This window comes from Dipodomys ordii, unplaced genomic scaffold, assembly GCF_000151885.1.
Source record: "Dipodomys ordii isolate 6190 unplaced genomic scaffold, Dord_2.0 Scaffold66, whole genome shotgun sequence".
NCBI lineage: Eukaryota > Metazoa > Chordata > Mammalia > Rodentia > Heteromyidae > Dipodomys > Dipodomys ordii.
This window is the reverse complement of record NW_012267282.1, coordinates 2907726-2921236: the sequence shown is the minus strand read 5'-3', so window position 1 is coordinate 2921236 and position 13511 is coordinate 2907726. Positions and strand designations below refer to the sequence as shown.

Sequence of the window (13511 nt, the reverse complement as noted above, 5' to 3'; positions counted from 1 at the left end):
CAGCTCTGGTCTCCTGTCCTTGATGGTTGTCAAATTCCACTGCAAGGCCAGAGTGGCCCCCGGAAGCTCGCTGAGCCATTTTCATCAAACATGAATACAGGTGCGCTGGGCATGGTGGTATAAAAATATATCAGACCGGGCACTGGTGACTCATGCCTGTGAAACCAACTACTCAGGAGACAGATCTATGGATTATGATTCCAAGCCAGCTTGGGCAGAAAGTCCCTGAGACTCTTACTTCCAATTAACCAGCAACAAACTGGAAGTAGAGCTGTGGCTCAAATGGTAGAGCACAAGCCTTGAACAAAAAAGCTCAGGGACAGCGCCCAGGCCCTGAGTTCAAGCCCCAGGACTGGCATACACACACACACACACACACACACACACACAGTGTCAGCCACTTGTCAGTGGACATTGTTTCCATAGCGGTGGGTGTCAGGAATCAAGGGTGGTTTGAACGAGCCTGTTTGTTCTCTGTGATTCTAGAAGCGATTGAGGCCCTCCCACTTGCTAACACACCTGAGGTGTTTGGTCTGCATCCCAACGCGGAGATCGGCTACTACACGCAGGCAGCTCGAGACATGTGGTCTCACCTGCTGGAGCTGCAGCCGCAGACAGGTGGCGTGGCGCCCCAGGGAGGGCGCAGGTGCTGCTGTGTGGCGCTGAGCGCCTTCCTGTCTCGTCGCTGCCTTTGCTCAGGCCAGCGGCCTTGGGAGCTCTGTCCGCCGCACTGGCTCTCACAGTGTCTCCCTTGCAGGCGAGTCCAGCTCTGGCATCAGCCGCGATGACTACATCGCCCAGGTGGCCAAGGACATAGAGAACAAGATGCCCAAGGTGTTTGATGTGGACCAGGTCCGGAAGCACTTGGGCCTGGGCATCTCGCCTACCTCGGTGGTGCTCCTGCAGGAGCTGGGGCGCTTCAACAAGCTGGTGGTGCGCATGAGCAAGTCCTTGGCCGAGCTCCAGCGGGTAAGCGCCGGCCCCGCGTGGCGTGTGCTGCTGTCCTGGTGCAGCCCCTGGGGTCTGCGGTTCACCTCGATCACACCGCTCCGTCCACAGGCCCTGGCCGGGGAGGTTGGAATGAGCAACGAGTTAGATGACGTAGCCAGGGCTCTCTTCCTGGGGAGCATCCCCAACATCTGGAGAAAACTTGCCCCTGACACCCTGAAGACCCTGGGAAACTGGATCGTCTACTTCCTGAGGCGCTTCCACCAGTACACGACATGGGTGAGTGCTGCAGCCTGCCGTCCACAGGCTCAAGTCCCCCCGGATGCCCTCCAACCAAGCCTCACCCCTGTCCCCTGCTCCCCAGTAGGGCCTTTGGTGGGGTCTCGGGGGTTTTAGAATTGTCATCTATCTTTTTCCCTTTTCATCTTTGACTTTGGAGCATGTGTGTTCCGCCTTAAAAACACCCCATTGGGGCTGGGAAGGTGGCTCAGTGGTAGAGCGCTTGCCTTGCATGCGTGAGGCCCTGGGTTCCATTCCTCAGCACCACATAAGCAGAAAAAGCCAGAAGTGGTGCTGTGGCTCAAGTGGTAGAAAGCCAGCCTTGAGCTGATAAGAGCTCCGGGACAGCGCCCAGGCCCAGAGTTTAGGCCCCACAACCGACAAAAAAAAAAATAATAATAATAAAAATAAAAAGAAGCAGGTGCCAGCAGCTCACATCTATAATCCTAGCAGCTTAGGAGGCTGAGATCTGAGGATCATGCTCCGAGCAAGTCCAGGCAAAAAAAACAAAACAACAAACCCCACCCCTTTGCCCCTCCTGTTCCTAGTCGATGGTTTCTCTGAGTATTTTTGGTTAACAGCATTTCAGTACCGTCTTCTGCTAGTCTATTTCATGGGTAAATTTTGTGGAAGAGTTGGATCAAAGAGTAAGTCCACTTTAAATTTTGAGGGTCTCGTCAAGAGGATTTCTAGAAAAGCCCAAAGTATTTGGATGGGCCATTTGTTCTGCTCAATGATGAAGAAAACGTTTAGGTTTGGCATTTATGTATTTCTGAATATATTTGAGATGCTTTTAGACATCGTGTGTTTTCTGTAAAGTGTCTTTTTGTGTCTTGATTTGTTTAATAGAGGCCTCCGTCTTTCTCATTGATATTGAGTTGTTGTTTGCATGTGCGAGAAATGATCTTTTCATCTACCAGGGCTGTGCACCCCTCTGCCAGTGATCCTGGACCTTCCAACTTTGTGTACAGTGTCTTCTCCATAGAAAAAAGATTTAAGTTTTAGGCAGTCAGATGAACCTGTTGACGGTGTCTGGGCTTTGTGTTCCCTGAGGATTTTGAAAGCTGCCATTGGAGTTGGATTTGATCCTCCCGTGCTTTTCCTTCTGTAACAAAACTTTTGATCCCCTTGGGACTCGAAGTCAGCTTGTCCCCCATGGCTGCCCGCTGTGCCAACTCCCGTGTTTGCCACCAAGATGGAATGTCTTTTTAAAAAAATGTTTAAATGGTTATTATAAAGGTGATGCACAAGCCGGGCGCTGGCGGCTCCCGCCTGTCATCCTAGCTACTCAGGAGGCTGAGATCTGAGGATCAAGGTTCAAAACCAGCCTAGGCAGGAAGGTCTGTGAGACTCTTATCTCCAATAAACCACCAGAAAACTGGGCGTAGAGCTGTGGCTCCAGGTGGTAGAACACTAGCCTTCAGTGAAAAAGCTCAGGGACAGTGCCCAGGCGCTGAGTTCAAGCCCCAGGACTGACAAACGAATACAGTGTACAGAGGGATTAGCATGTCATAAGTCAGGTAAAGAGTACATTTCTTTTTGGACAATGTCACCCTTTCCCTCGCTCACTGTTTTCCCCTCCCACCCACAAGTTGTGTAGTTCATTTTCAACATAGTGACTAGTGGGTGCCACTGCTGTGCCCCCTCCCTTAAACACTCCTGGAACATTGTCTTTTGTCCTGAGCTGAGGTCCTGGGGCCCTGGGGCTCGGAGGCCCCAGCTCTCCCTATGCTCCGCTTTCTCTCCAGGTCACAGAGAACGAGCCGAGCGTCATGTGGCTCTCCGGGCTGCACATTCCCGAGTCCTATCTCACAGCCCTGGTGCAGGCCACCTGCCGGAAGAACGGCTGGCCGCTAGACCGGTCCACCCTGTTTACGCAGGTGACCAAGTTCCAAGATGCAGATGAAGTCAATGAGCGGGCAGGCCAAGGTACAGTGCGCTCGGTGCGGGCCCGAGGTGCAGGCCAGCATGATAGCCCCTCACTTGTTCACCACCATCCTGAGAGTATTTCCTCTGGAAACTATCTGGAGTGGCTGGCTCCTGCCCGTCTGTGGAAAGCAGGCTCTCGGGTGGGGACAGAGCTAGCTCACCCTCCACCTGACAGCCAGACGGCCTGTGGACAGGCTTGGTGGGGCCACTGGAGGATGCAGAGGTGTCAGTTCTTTCTGAGCTGTTCCTGGGCCATACTGCCCGGGTCAGGGCCCATGTAAGTCCTCTTGGGCCAGTTTGAGGAGAGAGGGTCGATGGGTGCAGCTCACAGAGCCAGCTGCAGATGAGGTCTCACTGGCAAGTCCCCGACTGTCATTCCCAGGGGGGCAAATCACTGTCTCCCCACCTGTCTCTTCACGGCCTGCAAGCCACCTCAGGAGGCCTGTCCTCCGTGGGCTCTCCAGCCCCTTTGACTCAGGGAGGCTGGGCTGCTGGGTGCCAGCTCTGACCATCTCTGAGCCAGGTGCCCGCTACGCCCGGCCCCTGCATCTGCAGCATGTCCTGTCTGCCTGGGGAGCCAGGCAGGGTAGAAAGGAGGACAAGGCCTGTTGTGTCCTGTGAAGGCCCAGTCAGTGGCTTGCTGCGGTCCTGTGCATCCGCACAGTGGCAGACAACCGTGGCCCTGGTGTATGTGGCCCTTCTGCTGTCCCCAGGGTGCTTTGTCTCAGGACTGTACCTGGAAGGTGCTGACTGGGACTTAGAGAAAGGCTGTCTTATCAAGAGCAAGCCCAAGGTGCTGGTGGTGGACCTGCCCATTCTGAAGATCATCCCCATCGAGGCCCACCGCCTGAAGCTGCAGGTGAGGCCCTGCCGCACAGGAGCGCTTTCTGTGCGTGCCTTTTTACGCGGGGGCTGGCGAAGCTCTAAGGGCTTTCTGGGTAAATGCCTGGAGACACTGGTGTGTGGACACCTGTTGGGTCAGGTTCAAATTCAGATCGTGTGCTCTGGACGTAGAGCCTGTCGTCACTGCTTGAATTACAAAGTGTACCTGGGGGCAGCGGGCATCCTGTCCCCAGTCCCGGCCACCTCTGCGGAGTCACCTCTGCAGAGCGCAGTCCTCAGGCTGGCCGAAGGCCGCGCACGCCCAGATGCGGGCTGGACACCTTACCGGCCTTTCCCTTGCAGAACACCTTTCGGACGCCTGTCTACACCACCTCCATGAGGAGGAACGCCATGGGGGTCGGCCTGGTTTTTGAAGCCGATCTCTTTACCACGAGGCACATTTCTCACTGGGTGCTACAGGGCGTGTGCCTCACCCTGAATTCTGACTAACCCAGGGTGGAGCGCGCTGCAGGGACTCTGCGCTCCTTAAAGAACAGTCTAGAGGTGGGGGGGGGGGGGAAGGGGGGCTGGCCCAGCTTCCTTTTGTCTGAAATGAGTCACCGAAATCTAATAAAGTAGCCTGCGCGGTTTTGCTGTCTCAAGGCTTCTGTGTTCATAAGCTACAGAGAATTTTATGATGTGCCACGTCCTTAGCCCCACGGATTGCCCAGGGTACCTGGCGCCAGGAAGCGCTTGGGTGACTGTGGGGTCCGGGCGGCAGCGGCTGCTTGCTGGCCAGAGCCCGGTGCTCTAAAGCCAAGGCGGCGGGAGGGGGAGGGGCAGGGCCTCTTCCTAGCTGGTGGCCGCCTGCAGCTGATGCTCAGCGGGAAGCTGGGGCCTTGACTGCGGCCCAGGCGGGGTCAGCACCTGGGCTCCTGGCCTGGAGCCCTGCCTGGACCTCAGGTGTGTAGAATATTCTAGACAACAGCCTGGGCAGCCAGTGCGTCAAATGCCAGGACCTGAGTTTCCCTCCTTCCCTCCCTCCCTCCTCCCTCCCAACCTCCCTTGGTTGGTTTAATAAAACACACGAAACAGAAGGAAGGCAGGTTTAGAAAATAAAGTTTGTTGGGATCTTGAACATTCTGGATACTACTAACAAAGAAAATATGAGCACACGTTGGGGTTGTGCGACGTGAGGAGAAACGTCATCTTATTTAGCTCCTGGGACATACATATGGCTGCGCGGTGGCGCCGGTGCCGCCTGGGGTGGGGTGGGGCTCCAGGCGGGGGGCCCTGCTCGGCACAGGCCGCCCTGGGGCGGGGAGGGGGACACATGGCTCCGCCCGTGTACTTGAGGCGTGTACTTTGGTGGCTGGGGGCTGGAAGCGAGCGGCGGCGGGCGCGGTGCTGTGGGGCGGACGTGAAGCTGTCTGGCATGCGTGGGGGAGGTGGCGCGGCCCCCTGGCTCACAGTGCGTGGCCGGCGCGGCTGGCCGGCGGGCTTCACACAGTTCTGTCCGTCCCCGAGTGCTTGCGCACGACCTTCCCCGCGTTCACCTGGTCCACTGCCAGCGTCTCCACCTCGGGCTGCGCCTGCGGCGGGCTGGCGTGGTGGATGCGGTGGGCCACGCCAACGTGGGCCTTATGTGGCTTCTCGCGGGCTGGGCTCTGCTGCCCGCTGGCCCCGCGGTCCGAGGCGATGGGTGGGATGACCAGCGGCCTCTCCCTGAGCTGCACCTCGGCCGACTCCCGGGCCAGCAGAAACGGGGTGGGGTCGGGCATGGCGTCCACCGGCTCTCGCAGGTGCAGTCTGCGGCTCTCAGCCCCGAACCTGTAGACCTCTTCGAACTCGGGGTGCAGCGGGGCCGAGAGGCTCTTCTTCATGCGGCGGCGGGGCGTCTCGGGCAGCTTGTCTTTGGGGGGCGCCGGCTTGTAGCTGGCCAGGGGGCTGCCGGCTGGGCTGGCGTCCGAGGTGCCGCTGGAGCTCAGCAGCTTCTTCTTGGCGGCGTGCAGCTGCGAGGTGAGGTAGGCCACGGTGCCCGCCCGCTGCTCCAGCTCGGCCGACAGCAGGCCCAGCTTGTGGCTCTTCACCTTGAGCTCCTCCAGGTACTTCTTCTCCCGCTCGCGGATGGTGTTCTCCAGCACAGCCATCATGGCGCTCTTCTGCTCCAGCTCCTTCAGCAGCTCCTCGTTCTCCTCCTCCTTGGCCTGCAGCTGGGCTTGCAGCTCGGCACAGCGCCTCTTCAGCTCACTGCTCCTGGAAGAGCCATCGCCTGCCACAGGAGAAAAGCCAACATGCCCAGGGCTGGATTAGAGCCCCGTCCTCCCTATACATGGGCTGGGCTCTCTGAGGCCCCTTCCGGCTCCCGGATCCCTGGATTGTGGTGGAATAGAATGTCTCCAAGTTTTCAAAAAGCTGAAGCCAACACAGGCAAGCTGAGAGCATCGGAGCTCCAGACTCAGATAACAGCGCCAGCAGAGCATCTGTCTGTCTGGTCCAAAGCTCTGCTTTGGATCTGTAGTCTCGAGAATTCCCTGTGTCTGCCCAGTGCTCGCGCCTATAATCTCAGCTTACTCAGGGGGTTGAGATGTGAGGATCAAGGTTCAGAGCCAGCCTGAGCAAGAAAAGTTCTTGAGACTCCTACCTCCAATTAGCCAGCAAAAAGGGGGAAGTAAAGCTGTGGGTCAAGTGGTAAGGTGCCAGCCTTAAGTGAAAAAGCTGAGGGAAAGCACCTCAGTTATACAGACACCCACGTACATGTGTGTACAGCATGTCGCATGAAGGGAAGGCGTGTTGGCCTGGTCCCCCTCCTCCGCCACTCCTGTCCTGCTCCCATGGGGAGTGGGGCTGCTCTGCCCCGTCCTAGGCGAAGCCTTTCGCCTACGCGTCACCTGCCCCGCTCTGCCACACGCACGCGGGTGTACCCAGCGTCTCTGAAGCAACGGACCACCGGACATGACCCTCAAGTCCATGCTGCTGCTCCTCTGCCCATGACTTGACTTTCCAACCTCGCCCACAGCCTTCCGGGCCTTCCTCCTGAGCTCAGCCGCAGTCGCCGCCCGCCAGCACGGCCGTCTCCTCTCTGCCCTGTGCAGGGGAAGCCTGCTCCTCCGGCTCCTGACATCCTAAAAAACGTCATTTCCAGGCTTCCTGCTGCCTCCTCCTGTCAGTCCTTTGCTCCCTCAGAAGCCCCAAGTCAGCCCTGCCCTCCCTGCTCCTCTTGGAGGTGGGGACGGCTATGGTGGTCCTAACTCTGAGCGGATGCGTTCAGCTGTCCTGCAAACTCTGTGGCCCGCACGGGCCCCTGAGCATCTGAGCCTCATCCGTCCGTCCCATCTGCCTGAGCGGCTCACTGCAGGCGAGAGCGTGCCGTGAACGAGCAGGAGGCTGGCAGGTGGCCTCCCGGGGCGAGGAGTCCTATCCCCGCTGAAATGCACTGAGGGTAACGGCCAGCCCCTGTGGGACGCAAGGCCCGGCAGCCGGGTTGGCACCCACCTTCTCCCCCAGCGGCCAACGCCAGCCAGGACCCCCCTCAGCCTTCGTCCTTTACCCAGGCTATTCTGCCAAGGGCTGAGAGATGTTGGAACATTCTAGAACAGACTCTCCTTGGTTGTGCTGTGTCCTGCCAAGGACAGCTGCCGGGTGGCTTGTGATGGCCGTGGGCTCTGGGGACACGTGGGACTTGCCTTGGAGGAAGATAAGCTCAGACATCATGGAGCCCGCAGAGGCTCTAGCTCAGGGCATTGGTGGCCCCAGCCAGACGCCTATTGGGCAGAGCGTCCCTGCCCTCCAGGGGGCATCCTGGGCTCCACAGTGGTATTTATTGGGCCCAATTTGGTGGGTGCAACGGGGAGGAGCTGGTGGTATAGACCGTAACACAAACACTTCTACCTTTCTCTCCATGGAAACCGATGACCCAGGCTGCTCCAGACCTTGGGCTTTCAGTCTGCCAGGAAAGGGATGCAGGAGTCTTTTTGGCCAGTGTCCAGTGCTTCTCGGGTTTGGGCCCATTTGGGGTACACTGACGGGACCTGTGATTTCCCCCAGAGGCCATTCAAACCACCCAGCTCCTCTGGGCAGCACTCACACACTGCTGCCAGGACCCCAGAGTGTGTCTGTCCTGGGGTGGAAGCTGGGGGTTGTGACCCGACACCTGGAGGGACCACTGGGCATGTGCCTGCTGCTACAGATGAGCCTGGCGGGGGGGGGGGGGCGGCAAGGGCAGGTCGCCCGGGGGCCACCACGTGACACTGCCGCATCTGCTATGGCCGTGCTGGAATCCTGCCCCCCAGTTCTGGGGCACTTTGGGGAAACTCCTGAAGGCAGGCTCCTGTCCCGATATCTGAGGGCCTGATGGTGCCTTCCCACACTCAGAAATGAGGAGGCCGCAGGCAGTGGCGTGAGGACCGGGACGAGCTGCGGCTTCCACGGGGGCTGAGCAGGGCTCTACCCGCCACGGCGCTTCGGGGCAGGGCCACTGCCTGGAGCAGATTCTGAGTCTGCCCGGGCTGGCCCTGAAGGCCCTAGGGGCCAATGCCATTAGGAGGTGCTCCCTAGGGGTCCGGAGAAGGCTGTGTGGCAATGCTCAGGGCTACCTAGCATAAGCCCACTGCTCATGCCAGCACCAAGAGCCCCTGCTGAGCCAGGCCTGTGCTAGGTTCTGGGGACGTGGGGGCGGGGAGGCGGTGCTGCCAAGCCCCCAGAGGGGGCCGCGTCTGCAGGCGGATTCATATCCATGGTGGGAAGGTCAGACGATCCAGAAAGAGCATATAACAGTTTTTTTTTTTTTTTCCCCTGTTCTTCTGGTTGTGGGGCTTGCACTCAGCCTGGGCGCTGTCCCTCAGTTCTTCCACTCGAAGCTAGCTCTCTGCCACTTGAGCCACAGCACCACTTCTGGTTTTCTAGTGGTTTTATTGGAGCTAAGAGTCTCACAGACTTTCCTGCCCGGGCTGGCTTTGAACCTCGATCCTCAGATTTCAGCCTTCTGAGTAGCTAGGATGACAGGCGTGAGCCACTGGCGCCCGGCTAAAACAGACATTCTAAATGTGTGTCAAGGAGAAGGAATTCACTCTGCTTCTCCCCAGCTCCAAGTGGCCTGTGGGTAACTGAGGCGCCAACTTCCTTCTCATCTTCCCTCAGCGAGCCCTGGCCACGCGGACCTCCCTGCACGGCCCAGACGCTGTGCGTGTGCGGCCCTGGCCACGCGGACCTCCCTGCATGGCCCAGACGCTGGGCGTGTGCGGCCATGGGAAGGAACGACCGTGGGCACAAACAATGGCTCAGCCCTCGGCTCCCAGGGAGTTCTCACCTGTCTGTTCAGAGCCTCTGATGGTCAGCTCATATGTTAAATCTGCAAAGAGAATTGTATGCATGAGTTTGGTTATGGGAGACTTCACAGCCTTCAACAGCTTTGAAAAGAACACGTTTCCAAGATGGGCACTGTCCACAGCACACAGGGCTGGCTGCTCAGAGGCCAGAGTGAGGACCAACCCCGTCCGGCGGCCACTTCCTCCGAGACTGCCTCCTCCTTCCCCCATCCCCACACAGCACACAGGATGTCTGGTTATGGCTCCAACATGCAAGGCAAGCTCTGGCCACTGCAGTGTGAACCTGTAACACCCCAGGAGATGGTTGCCTGGCTCAGGCAGGGGGGGACTGTGGTGGGCCTCGGGTGCTGCCCCACCCCTCCCCGTGGCCCGCGCACCTGTGCAGTGCTGCTGTAGCCGGCGGATCTCGGCGTGCAGCCCTGCGAGCGTGCTGGCGTGCTCCCGCTGCAGGAAGAGCAGGTTCTTCTGCGCACTGTGCAGCTGGTTCTCCAGGTTCGCAGTGGCCATGCTGACATCCGGTGACCTGCAGGAGACCCAAGCTCTGGTCAGCACTGCCCAGGCAGTGAGGTTTGGGAGGACAAGCAGGATTCAAGCCCGGGCCTCCGGACGTCAACAAGGAAGCGCCCACGATGCCCCAACTGCAGGGGTCCCGAGCGGCACGGACACCCAGAGGGTCCTACAGTCTACCTGCAGTGTCATGAGGGTGCGCCGGCAGAAGCGAATGGCGGCTGCAGAGGCCGGGGCCTCCCCAGCACCCAGCTTCCGTCCTCCCCACTCAAGGCCTCCAACTCCCAGCCTTCACCAAGCCTGGGAAACGGGAAGCCAATCCAGCTTTCTAAAGCCACCGGAGTAACTCAAGGCCTGGCAGAGCACTGAAAATGCCAAGGACAAGTGTGCGCTGTGTTGGGATTATCCTTGCGAGCACCCAGGGCTCGCCGTTGGGCAGCAGGGGCGCGGCCTGCAGAGGAGGCACACCCAGGCGCGTGCCCGACAGCTCAGCGTTGGGGAGAGCAGCAGCATCGAGGACGTGGGACGCCCGCCCCGTCCCCCATCCCCACGCACAGACCCCACAGAAAACGCGACGACACCCCCACACCACCACAACCAAATGCGGGACACAGGGCAGCGGGAAACACGGTGAGGCTCTGCAGAGGGATTAACGGGAGCGGTGGGCAAGCCCCCTCGGCAGCTTTGGGACACGCCAGCCCTCCTCTGCAACCAGTTCTACTTCTAGAATCTTCCAAGGGGAAACTACTGCCTCTGAGTGAAAAGAGGTGGCAGGGTGCCAGCCATCACAGCACAATGCCCAGCCGCAGAGCTGGTTACAACGCGTGTGGTCCCTGGTTTCCTCGTACAGCTCGGGGTTGGTGTCCTGGCGGGGAGGCAGAGAGCTCTCCAGCAGTCATGGTGGACAAACAGCTTCCCTCCACGAGCTGCCTCCCCTACCACCCGACGCTCCCCACGGAGGCCTCGGGCCAGGAGCGAATGTCTGAGTGGCCCCGCCATTCCCGAGACCCCACCACACCTAACATCCGGTGCTCGTTTGCCAGGGAGAGGCGGGTGAGGGCGCTGCTTCTTGGGCCCCAGTTCTTGGATCCATTCTCATGTCTGCTCCTCACCCGTGGGGTCCTCCCTGGGCCTGACCCACCACAGGAGAATCGGCCTGTGCGCTCCTCCCCTGGAGCACAGCGGGGGCATCTGCAGAACACGGCCCGGCTCCCGCAGGTCTCCAGAGCTCACCTGTGTCTGGGAACTACAGCACTTGCGCGGAGCTGTGCCTGCTGCCCTCCCGGCCTCCGCTGGCCCCGGGCCTTGTGATGCAGCTTCTCTCCAGTTCCCTCCTCCCTGTGCGCTCTTCCTAGCCTCACCTGCCTGTCCCAGGACCCCTCAGTCCTCAGCTGAAGCCAGCCTCCCTTCAGGAAAAGCCCCGGCCCAGCTAGGCAAAGCTCCGTGGCCTGAGTCCTGGCCGACTGCCAGCGCAGGGCCGCCCTGCTGGTGTGTCCCACGCCCCAGGCGACCTCTTGTGCCTGCTGTACCCACCTGTGCCCAGCACCCAGGAGAGCACCGTGGCAGCAACGGGGAACCTCAGGGCCACAGAGCCTGTGTCCGGGCTTCCTAGTTCAGCTCTTGCAGACCTTCACAGACCTTGCTCCAGGAAAATGAGACACATGGAAGAATCCTAGGACTCCCGTGCCATCTCGCCCTGCCCTGATGCAGTACAGGTGTGCACATGGAAGCACACGTTCCCCTCTGACCTGCACTGGGGTCCTCAGTACCCCCACATCCCAATCACAGGGTGACATTAAATTTGTAGCCCATCTAAATATGGCTTAACTAAGTAGTCATATTCCAACCGCCTCGTCAGCCGCTCTGGACCCGGCTCTGCAGTCACATGCCCAGGAGTCACTGGATGGATCCACAACACCTCCGTCACTACGGGCGATGTCTCGCTGAGACAGCCCAGGTGCGCAGCGGAGCACGGCCCTGCCCTAGGCAAGGCTGGCAGGTGAGCGCCACGCTCGCACGGCGCTCCGGTGTTGAACCCCTTCACCCTCGGCCCTCCTGCAGCGTCAGCACCCCACCGTCTCCAGAAGACTCTCAAAGGCTCCCACAGGAAAATCCTCCTGTTCGGGGCCTTCTGTGATTGTCTGGACCGGCCTGAAGAGCATCTCCAGCAGTATCCGAAGTTAGTTTCTCACCAGCTCAACGGGATAAGGATACTGCCGACTTCCCCGTGGGTAAGAATTCCACAGCTCATGGGGCTGGGAAGGTGGCTCAGTGGTAGAGCGCTGGCCTTGCATGCTCCAGGCCCTGGGTTCGATCCCTCAGCACCACATAAGCAAAAAGAAAAACGCCGGAAGTGGTGCTGTGGCTCAAGTGTTAAGAGTGCTCGCCTTGAGCTGAAGAGCTGAGGGACAGCGCCCAGGCCCAGAGTTCAGGCCCCACCCACAACCGGACCCCCCCCCCAAAAAAAATTCCACAGCTCAAAAAGCAGCGGCGACTGCTGTTCCTATCCTAACTACGGATGCCACATCCTTGCTATGATGGCGTCACGGCAGCAGGTGAGCAGGGGCCGTGCTGGGAAGCTTCTTGCCCGGGCCAGTCACGGCTGAGAGGTGGTGGTCATCTGGGGGGAGACATGGAGTCACCGAGGGGACTAATGCAGCGGCCAGGCCGCCAAGGGAGTCGTGCGCCGGAGATGGGCGGGGTGGAGGCAGACACGCCGTCCGCATGGGGGAATGATGCCATCTGCCCAGCAGGTCAGGCCTCCGCGCAGGGCACCCTGTGTTGAAACACACAGCCCTGTGTGTTGAAAGGCTAACCTCTACCAATGCAGGCTCTGCGGCCCGGCCAGCCCAGTATTGTTCTGAGCCTTGCTGAGAGCCATTAGCTACTGTGGCCATTGCTCCACGAGAGGCCCCAGGGCCTGGATACAGGTCCCTTTCCTCTCCAAGACCCTCCCTGTGTCTGAAGTCCACCTCACTCAGCTGTCCCTGCAGACTTTCTGGGCCCACCCCACACAGCTCTGTAGTCTGTCACCAGAAAGCTGTAACAGAAGCAGAGGGGCTGGGCCCCCTGGTGACAAGGTCACCTTGGCCCTAACCAGAGGAGAAGCCACGTGGGCATGGGTTCCTGAGGCCGTGGAGTCAGCATCACATTTCTGTTCAGTTCAGAAACTAAGATCCTAAAAGGCTTTCCGTTGGAATTCTGGAGAGATGGCCCCGCAGACAGCCCAGACAGCCCAGACAGCCCCGGGGAGGAGGCAGCCAAGGGAGCCACAGTTCCCGGTGATCACAGGACTCTAATGGGGGCCCCTCCCCCACCCTCTCCCCAGCCAGGACAAATGGCCTGTCAGAACCCAGCCGTTGCTGCCCTCCCTCCTGCTCTCAGGGTATTAATGCATAAATGATAACCTAGTAATTTCATTTATGGACCATTTCTCCATGTCCTAGCTCAACGCCACTTGCCATCCTTGTCATTTGTCCCCACAGCCCTGCTGGCAGGGGAGGAGAATGCCCCACTGGGACAGAAAACGCCCATCATAAATAAAGTGGACCCCAGACCCGTAGCTCCTCCTGGCCCGGGGATCGGTGTGCAGGAGTCGCGAGTGGGTTTCATTTAACAAAGACACTCTGACACTGTCCAGCCGTACACAGGAAGTGCAGGGCAGGCCCAGCCAGCCCTCTCCTGGACGCAGGGCCTCAG

At 59.4% G+C, this 13511-nt stretch overlaps 2 protein-coding genes across 2 annotated transcripts in view; one reads left to right on the top strand and one right to left on the bottom strand.

Moving 5' to 3' along the window:
- The window catches only part of Dnah10 (dynein, axonemal, heavy chain 10), a 75237-nt gene extending 70646 nt beyond the window's left edge, over positions 1–4591 (top strand). Inside the window, exons 71-76 of the mRNA XM_013023048.1 lie at positions 487–618; positions 758–969; positions 1060–1227; positions 2976–3156; positions 3870–4015; positions 4342–4591. Coding sequence (XP_012878502.1) covers positions 487–618; positions 758–969; positions 1060–1227; positions 2976–3156; positions 3870–4015; positions 4342–4488 — 986 coding nt within the window. The 3' untranslated portion in view covers positions 4489–4591. The remainder of the gene's footprint in view (positions 1–486; positions 619–757; positions 970–1059; positions 1228–2975; positions 3157–3869; positions 4016–4341) is intronic.
- A 489-nt stretch (positions 4592–5080) lies between these two features.
- Ccdc92 (coiled-coil domain containing 92) lies at positions 5081–12056 on the bottom strand. Its single transcript, XM_013023104.1, has 4 exons — positions 12005–12056; positions 9683–9828; positions 9287–9328; positions 5081–6250 (listed from the first exon to the last, which is right to left on the bottom strand). Exons 2-4 carry the CDS (start codon positions 9810–9812, stop codon positions 5481–5483), a joined length of 942 nt encoding a protein of 313 aa, XP_012878558.1. The 5' UTR covers positions 9813–9828; positions 12005–12056; the 3' UTR covers positions 5081–5480.
- Positions 12057–13511: the final 1455 nt, after the last annotated feature.

What these genes read in the sequence shown, in the direction of transcription:
- Ccdc92 (XM_013023104.1), bottom strand. Translation starts at nt 9,812, where the DNA reads ATGGCCACTGCGAACCTGGAGAACCAGCTGCACAGTGCGCAGAAGAAC. An exon ending in GCTACAGCAGCACTGCACAG is followed by an intron (nt 9,329 to 9,682) that starts GTGCGCGGGCCA and finishes TTCTCTTTGCAG; the next exon opens with ATTTAACATATGAGCTGACC. An exon ending in CAGAGGCTCTGAACAGACAG is followed by an intron (nt 6,251 to 9,286) that starts GTGAGAACTCCC and finishes CTCCTGTGGCAG; the next exon opens with GCGATGGCTCTTCCAGGAGC.